Below are 9,497 nucleotides of genomic sequence, written 5' to 3'. Positions count from 1 at the left end.
CCAGTCGGGACAGATGGGGAGGCAGACAGGGGTGAGTGATGGGAGGATTACGTGGGCGGTCGGGGAATGGGAGTATCACAGGAAGGGGACTGGGGACAGAGGGCGGGCGTGACTGGGGACAGGGGTTATCAGGTAAGACAGGGATGTGGGGATAGACATATCATCACAGGTAGACAGGAGCTGCGATCAGATTACCACAGAGCTGTGGGATGCAGGGATTGGGGACATGGATCATTGCAGTAGAGACAGGGATGGGATCAACAGGTAGACAGGGAGCTGAATCAACACAGGATTGTCAGGTAGATAGCCGAAGCGGGACCGTGACACCAGACATGGGACATGAGCCGCCGTAAGCAATCAGTATCAGCGGGGATCACCGTGAGCCGATGGGGACAGACGGCAAGACAGGCGAACCGCATTGATCGTCATCAGTGGCATCGGTGACGGCGTAATCGCAAACGCCACAGCACACAGGCCACAGGCAAGATGCATAATCGCATCACTGCAGAACAGCCTCCAAGACAGTGACCAGAGTCATCACCAAAATAACAGTGTCAGAGCATCACAAAAACAGACAATCACACAGAGCTGCTGGGACAGTGAGCTGAGCCATGACTGTAGGGAGGTGGCACTGGGGAATGAGTCACAAGTGGGGACTGGGGAACATGGAAACAAAAGTGGGGACAAATGGACTGGGGACACAGTGTCATGTGGAATGCATGTGATCATCAATAGTGAGCCCAGACAATCAGACAGATCACCACAGAGGGCAACACAGGAAGAGTAGGATGTGAAGGGGACATGACAGCCGACTAGATGTGGAAGGGAATACGGGGTCAGAGAGTCAGCTGTATGGGGATCGAGAACATGGGACACACAGGTGACAGGGATGTGGGACTGGGAATAAGGGAACACAGATGCAGCGGGGTCGGGGGGGACATGGACAACACAGGTAGACAGGGAATACATCACAGGTGGGACGTCATTGAGACACAGGATGTATGATTAGACATGTTATGATGTCCCCAGTCCCATACATCCCTGTCTACCTGTGGTGATCCATGTTCCCAGTCCCATACATCCCTGCTCTACCTGTGGTGATCCACATGTTCCCAGTCCCATACATCCCTGCCTACCTGTGGTGATCCCATGTCCCCAGTCCCATACATCCCTGTCCCACCTGTGGTGATCCCATGTCCCCAGTCCCATACATCCCTGTCTACCTGTGGTGATCCATGTCCCAGTCCCATACATCCCTGTCTACCTGTGGTGATCCCATGTCCCCAGTCCCATACATCCCTTGTCTACCTGTGATGATCCCATGTCCCCAGTCCCATACATCCCTGTCTACCTGTGATGTGTCCCATCCCATGTGTGGTGCTCCCAGTCCCATACACATCCCTGTCTCACCTGTGGTGATCCATGTTCCCAGTCCCATACATCCCTGTCTACCTGTGGTGCCTCCCATGTTCCCAGTCCCATACATCCCTGTCTACCTGTGGTGATCCCATGTCCCCAGTCCCATACATCCCTAGTCCCACCTGTGGTGATCCCATGTCCCCAGTCCCATACATCCCTGTCTACCTGTGGTGATCCATGTCCCCAGTCCCATACATCCTGTGTCTACCTCTGTAGTGATCCCATGTCCCCAGTCCCATACATCCCTGCTCACCTGTGACCTGTTCCCTATGTCCCCCAGTCCCATACATCCCTTGTCTACCTGTGATGCTCCCATGTCCCCAGTCCCATACATCCCTGTCTACCTGTGTGGTGATCCATGTCCCCAGTCCCATACATCCCTGTCTACCTGTGATGCTCCATGTTCCCAGTCCCATACATCCCTGTCTACCTGTGGGTGTGCTCCATGTTCCCAGTCCCATACATCCCTGTCTACCTGTGGTGATCCCATGTTCCCAGTCCCATACATCCCTTGTCTACCTGTGGTGATCCCATGTCCCCAGTCCCATACATCCCTGTGTACCTGTGGTGATCCATGTCCCCAGTCCCATACATCCCTGTCTACCTGTGGTGATCCCATGTCCCCAGTCCCATACATCCCTGTCTACCTGTGATGCTCCCATGTCCCCAGTCCCATACATCCCTGTCTACCTGTGGTGATCCATGTCCCCAGTCCCATACATCCCTGTCTACCTGTGATGCTCCCATGTCCCCAGTCCCATACATCCCTGTCTACCTGTGGTGATCCATGTCCCCAGTCCCATACATCCCTGTCTACCTGTGGTGATCCATGTTCCCAGTCCCATACATCCCTGTCTACCTGTGGTGATCCCATGTTCCCAGTCCCATACATCCCTGTCTACCTGTGGTGATCCATGTTCCCAGTCCCATACATCCCAGTCCGACCTGTGGTGATCCCATGTCCCCAGTCCCATACATCCCTGTCTACCTGTGGTGATCCATGTCCCCAGTCCCATACATCCCTGTCTACCTGTGGTGATCCCATGTCCCCAGTCCCATACATCCCTGTCTACCTGTGATGATCCCATGTCCCCAGTCCCATACATCCCTGTGTACCTGTGTGATGCTCCCATGTCCCCAGTCACATACATCCCTGTCTACCTGTGGTGATCCATGTCCCCAGTCCCATACATCCCTGTCTACCTGTGATGCTCCATGTTCCCAGTCCCATACATCCCTGTCTACCTGTGGTGCTCCCATGTTCCCAGTCCCATACACCCCTGTCTACCTGTGGTGATCCATGTTCCCAGTCCCATACATCCCTGTCTACCTGTGGTGATCCCATGTTCTCAGTCCCATACATCCCTGTCTACCTGTGGTGCTCCCATGTCCCCAGTCCCATACATCCCTGTCTACCTGTGATGCTCCATGTCCCCAGTCCCATACACCCCTGTGTACCTGTGGTGATCCATGTCCCCAGTCCCATACATTCCTCTCTACCTATCATGATCCCATGTCGCCAGTCCCATACATCCCTGTCTACCTGTGGTGATCCCATGTCCCCAGTCCCATACATCCCTGTCTACCTGTGATGCTCCATGTTCCCAGTCCCATACATCCCTGTGTACCTGTGGTGATCCATGTTCCCAGTCCCATACATCCCTGTCTACCTGTGGTGATCCATGTCCCCAGTCCCATACACTCCTGTCTACCTGTGGTGATCCATGTCCCCAGTCCCATACATCCCTGTCTACCTGTGGTGATCCCATGTCCCCAGTCCCATACATCCCTGTCTACCTGTAGTCATCCCATGTCCCCAGTCCTACCTGTGGTGATCCATGTCCCCAGTCCCATACATCCCTGTCTACCTGTGGTGATCCCATGTTCCCAGTCCCATACATCCCTGTCTACCTGTGGTGATCCATGTTCCCAGTCCCATACATCCTAGTCCGACCTGTGGTGATCCCATGTCCCCAGTCCCATACATCCCTGTCTACCTGTGGTGATCCATGTCCCCAGTCCCATACATCCCTGTCTATCTGTGGTGATCCCATGTCCCCAGTCCCATACATCCCTGTCTACCTGTGATGATCCCATGTCCCCAGTCCCATACATCCCTGTCTACCTGTGATGCTCCCATGTCCCCAGTCACATACATCCCTGTCTACCTGTGGTGATCCATGTCCCCAGTCCCATACATCCCTGTCTACCTGTGATGCTCCATGTTCCCAGTCCCATACATCCCTGTCTACCTGTGGTGCTCCCATGTTCCCAGTCCCATACACCCCTGTCTACCTGTGGTGATCCATGTTCCCAGTCCCATACATCCTAGTCCGACCTGTGGTGATCCCATGTCCCCAGTCCCATACATCCCTGTCTACCTGTGGTGATCCATGTCCCCAGTCCCATACATCCCTGTCTATCTGTGGTGATCCCATGTCCCCAGTCCCATACATCCCTGTCTACCTGTGATGATCCCATGTCCCCAGTCCCATACATCCCTGTGTACCTGTGATGCTCCCATGTCCCCAGTCACATACATCCCTGTCTACCTGTGGTGATCCATGTCCCCAGTCCCATACATCCCTGTCTACCTGTGATGCTCCATGTTCCCAGTCCCATACATCCCTGTCTACCTGTGGTGCTCCCATGTTCCCAGTCCCATACACCCCTGTCTACCTGTGGTGATCCATGTTCCCAGTCCCATACATCCCTGTCTACCTGTGGTGATCCCATGTTCTCAGTCCCATACATCCCTGTCTCACCTGTGGTGCTCCCATGTCCCCAGTCCCATACATCCCTGTCTACCTGTGATGCTCCATGTCCCCAGTCCCATACACCCCTGTGTACCCTGTGGTGATCCATGTCCCCCAGTCCCATACATCCTTCTCTACCTATCATGATCCCATGTCGCCAGTCCCATACATCCCTGTTCACCTGTGGTGATCCCATGTCCCCAGTCCCATACATCCCTGTCTACCTGTGATGCTCCATGTTCCCAGTCCCATACATCCCTGTCTACCTGTGGTGATCCATGTTCCCAGTCCCATACATCCCTGTCTACCTGTTGTGATCCATGTCCCCAGTCCCATACATCCCTGTCTACCTGTGGTGATCCCATGTCCCCAGTCCCATACATCCCTGTCTACCTGTGGTGATCCCATGTCCCCAGTCCCATACATCCCTGTCTACCTGTGTGGTGATCCCATGTCCCCAGTCCCATACATCCTGTGTGGTGATCCATGTCCCCAGTCCCATACATCCATCTCTGTCTACCTGTGGTGATCCATGTCCCCAGTCCCATACATCCCTGCCTGTCTACCTGTGGTGATCCATGTTCCCAGTCCCATACATCCCTGTCTACCTGTGGTGATCCCATGTTCCCAGTCCCATACATCCCTGTCCATACCTGTGGTGATCCATGTTCCCAGTCCCATACATCCCAGTCCTCACCTGTGGTGATCCCATGTCCCCAGTCCCATACATCCCTGTCTACCTGTGGTGATCCATGTCCCCAGTCCCATACATCCCTGTCTATCCTGTGGTGATCCCATGTCCCCAGTCCCATACATCCCTGTCTACCTGTGATGCTCCCATGTCCCCAGTCCCATACATCCCTGTCTACCTGTGATGCTCCCATGTCCCCAGTCACATACATCCCTGTCTACCTGTGGTGATCCATGTCCCCAGTCCCATACATCCCTGTCTACCTGTGATGCTCCATGTTCCCAGTCCCATACATCCCTGTCTACCTGTGGTGCTCCCATGTTCCCAGTCCCATACATCCCTGTCTACCTGTGGTGATCCATGTCCCCAGTCCCATACATCTCTGTCTACCTGTGGTGCTCCCATGTTCCCAGTCCCATACATCCCTGTCTACCTGTGGTGATCCATGTTCCCAGTCCCATACATCCCTGTCTACCTGTGGTGCTCCCATGTTCCCAGTCCCATACATCCCTGTCTACCTGTGGTGATCCCATGTTCCCAGTCCCATACATCCCTGTCTACCTGTGATGCTCCATGTCCCCAGTCCCATACACCCCTGTGTACCTGTGGTGATCCATGTCCCCAGTCCCATACATCCCTCTCTACCTATCATGATCCCATGTCGCCAGTCCCATACATCACTGTCTACCTGTGGTGATCCCATGTCCCCAGTCCCATACATCCCTGTCTACCTGTGATGCTCCATGTTCCCAGTCCCATACATCCCTGTGTACCTGTGGTGATCCATGTTCCCAGTCCCATACATCCCTGTCTACCTGTGGTGATCCATGTCCCCAGTCCCATACACTCCTGTCTACCTGTGGTGATCCATGTCCCTAGTCCCATACATCCCTGTCTACCTGTGGTGATCCCATGTCCCCAGTCCCATACATCCCTGTCTACCTGTAGTGATCCCATGTCCCCAGTCCTACCTGTGGTGATCCATGTCCCCAGTCCCATACATCCCTGTCTACCTGTGGTGATCCCATGTCCCCAGTCCCATACATCCCTGTCTACCTGTGGTGATCCCATGTCCCCAGTCCTACCTGTGGTGATCCATGTCCCCAGTCCCATACATCCCTGTCTACCTGTGGTGATCCATGTCCCCAGTCCCATACATCCCTGTCTACCTGTTGTGATCCATGTTCCCAGTCCCATACATCCCTGTCTACCTGTGGTGATCCCATGTTCCCAGTCCCATACATCCCTGTCTACCTGTGGTGATCCATGTTCCCAGTCCCATACATCCCAGTCCGACCTGTGGTGATCCCATGTCCCCAGTCCCATACATCCCTGTCTACCTGTGGTGATCCATGTCCCCAGTCCCATACATCCCTGTCTATCTGTGGTGATCCCATGTCCCCAGTCCCATACATCCCTGTCTACCTGTGATGATCCCATGTCCCCAGTCCCATACATCCCTGTCTACCTGTGATGCTCCCATGTCCCCAGTCACATACATCCCTGTCTACCTGTGGTGATCCATGTCCCCAGTCCCATACATCCCTGTCTACCTGTGGTGATCCATGTCCCCAGTCCCATACATCCCTGTCTACCTGTGGTGCTCCCATGTTCCCAGTCCCATACATCCCTGTCTGACCTGTGGTGATCCATGTGGTGCCTACATGTTCCCAGTCCCATACATCCCTGTCTACCTGTGGTGATCCCATGTTCCCAGTCCCATACATCCCTGTCTACCTGTGGTGATCCCATGTTCCCAGTCCCATCCCACCTGTGGTGATCCCTGTTCCTGTAGTCCCATACATCCCTGTCTACCTGTGATGCTCCATGTCCCCAGTCCCATACACCCCTGTGTACCTGTGGTGATCCATGTCCCCAGTCCCATACATCCCTCTCTACCTATCATGATCCCATGTCGCCAGTCCCATACATCACTGTCTACCTGTGGTGATCCCATGTCCCCAGTCCCATACATCCCTGTCTACCTGTGATGCTCCATGTTCCCAGTCCCATACATCCCTGTGTACCTGTGGTGATCCATGTTCCCAGTCCCATACATCCCTGTCTACCTGTGGTGATCCATGTCCCCAGTCCCATACACTCCTGTCTACCTGTGGTGATCCATGTCCCTAGTCCCATACATCCCTGTCTACCTGTGGTGATCCCATGTCCCCAGTCCCATACATCCCTGTCTACCTGTAGTGATCCCATGTCCCCAGTCCTACCTGTGGTGATCCCATGTCCCCAGTCCCTTACATCCCTGTCTACCTGTGGTGATTCCATGGTGGTTTTCAGGGTTGGTTACACTTTGGCTTCAGATTTACGCCTGCAGCTGCTTGATGTAGAGAACAATGAAGACCTGATCAAGAGTCTGTATGGACTACTGATGTTGCTGCCGCAGTCCGAGGCATTCAAGCTGCTGCGGTACCGACTTGAGTGCATCCCACACTACCATTTCCATGACAAAACGTAAGGTTAAGACTGTTGACAACAGCAATGATGTTATGACAGTTTCTTCTTTCAACTGTGCAAAGGGTATTGCCATGAGGTGATCCATATCTGGAATTATTCTGACAATATAAATGAATCCTACTAGAAACCTCTCAAAACATAGTGTCTTTTAACATAAAGCTTTCTGTGTAAAGTTTCCAGGATAAGTTCAGCTTTGAAAAGGTTTTTAAGTCAAAGGTGAAAGTCAGCTTTGAGGTCTTTGTAGAGGATGACATTGTCCTTGTCTCATTCATTGTCCATGTGGTTGTGCCATCTTTTCTCTTCAATAGGTGTCAAAGGACTTATGGGAGATCTTTCGTGAACTTACACTGTAATGATCTTTATAATTCTACAGGTCAAAGGAATGTTTTCAGGCTTTAAAGAGACTGACATTTCTCACAAACCCTTCTTATAGGTACAAATGAATTACAAAGCAATACTGTTATAATATTGGTATTTGTAATATAAAGTTCAACATTTCATGAACTTGAGTTGTAGCTGTCTGCTAAATGTTTACAGTGTCTACACTGGAACCTGAGAGAATGTAGTTTGTACTCTGCTCCATTGGATGACATGTCTTTTTTGTTTTACAGTATACAGCTGGCATATGAAATAATGTTATGTTCATTTTTTTGCAGATCAAAACCTAAGAAAAAAGAAGAGAGGCCACTTGTAGCTAAGATAAACTTTGAAGAACTGTTAGCTCATTTTCACAAAGTACAGGCGAAACATCGTGATTCCAAGCGTAGTCAGCATGCCCTAAAGCTGTCAGCAGTTAAAGCACTCAATATACAGTGAACCACTGTTAGAAAACAACATAATTTATGCAAGATAGATAATATAAGTGTTAATACCCTGGTATATATATTTGCACAGTGTGATGCTGGTGTTGTCAGACACCATGAGAATGTAGTTAAGTTGACAGTAATGTCTGAGTGTATGCTATCACCTGAGTGGAACAGAAAACAAAAATTGTTATGCTTGTGAAACAGGCACAGCTGTATTTGCTCAGAAAAATATGAGCATTAGATATGGCTTGCAGGGGAAGGGACGACAACAGTGTCAAATCTAGTACAGATATTCCCAGCAATGATTCAGAGGTCCTGGTGTTCAGCAGTGAGTGTGTTCTGTGTCTCCTCTTACCTTCACCTCTACTCAACATCTTACTAGAGAGATGCCCCTGTAACTGTGGGATGCTGGCAGTCTCATCATCATCATCACAATTAGGACTTGTGGGACTATGGAACATCAATGTGGCATGTAGTGTATCATTGTCACAAGTGTGACTTTGGTGTCTGTAGAGTATTTGTTTTAGGGTATCTGTCATCAGATGTGATCTGTAGCTTCTATCTGAGTGGGTCAATGCATGCTGTAGTATTGGAGGTTTGTCAGGTATTCAGCAGCTGCTCAGTTTACATGGTGTTTTGTTTATTAATGGTGCAACATACTCATCTGTGTTTATATTACACTAATGGGCCGGCGGCTGTCATTGATATCTCTGTGAGTCATGTGGTGACAAATCCTGAAGAACATGTACATTGTTAAGGGATACTCTCTCACTGTGGGTGCTCCACAACAACTTCATGATGAGATTCTTATACATTTGTTTAGATATATTATATTTCCAAAGACAGAAGACTTCACTTCACAACAGTGAAACAAAAATGCTTAAAGGTCACATGCAACGTAAAACACAACTTTGCAGATTCTGATACCTTTCGGTATGGACTTACCGAAACAAATCATCAAAAATGCAAATTCACCTTATAAAGTTGAAAAAAAACGCAATGAAAAAACCCGCGCGAAATCGGAGTTCAAATGTTTCAGTAATTTTCCCCCGACTTTTCGGGGGAAAACTGGTTTCAACAGTTGGGCTGCGCTCATAGCTCGTGCGCAGTGAAATAGGTTCGCGCAGCTTGGAAGCGGGTTGTCCGGTGAATACTCGGTGAAGGCTTTGGTGTGAGCTATTTTTCTAATGTTTTGTTGATATCTCACTGGCGCGAGCTTTTTATATGTTATGACAGTAAATTAACTGTTTATATAATTTCATTTGTCTATTTCACCACACGTTCTTCTTACAGAGTCACTTTCTCAGTTCGATACTTAAAAGCAATGTCATTATTTAGCGTTGACAGAAATTC

At 50.5% G+C, this 9,497-nt stretch overlaps 1 protein-coding gene across 1 annotated transcript; it reads left to right on the top strand.

Moving 5' to 3' along the window:
- Nucleotides 1–7,114: 7,114 nt before the first annotated feature.
- Nucleotides 7,115–8,800, top strand: LOC124274108 (protein VAC14 homolog). Its single transcript, XM_046709428.1, has 2 exons — nt 7,115–7,335; nt 7,995–8,800. Exons 1-2 carry the CDS (start codon nt 7,148–7,150, stop codon nt 8,152–8,154), a joined length of 348 nt encoding a protein of 115 aa, XP_046565384.1. The 5' UTR covers nt 7,115–7,147; the 3' UTR covers nt 8,155–8,800.
- Nucleotides 8,801–9,497: the final 697 nt, after the last annotated feature.

Source organism: Haliotis rubra, unplaced genomic scaffold (genome assembly GCF_003918875.1).
Source record: "Haliotis rubra isolate DU_JTF1 unplaced genomic scaffold, ASM391887v1 Scf1879, whole genome shotgun sequence".
NCBI lineage: Eukaryota > Metazoa > Mollusca > Gastropoda > Lepetellida > Haliotidae > Haliotis > Haliotis rubra.
The sequence above is the reverse complement of the archived record's forward strand: the minus strand, read 5'-3'. Positions and strand labels throughout refer to the sequence as shown.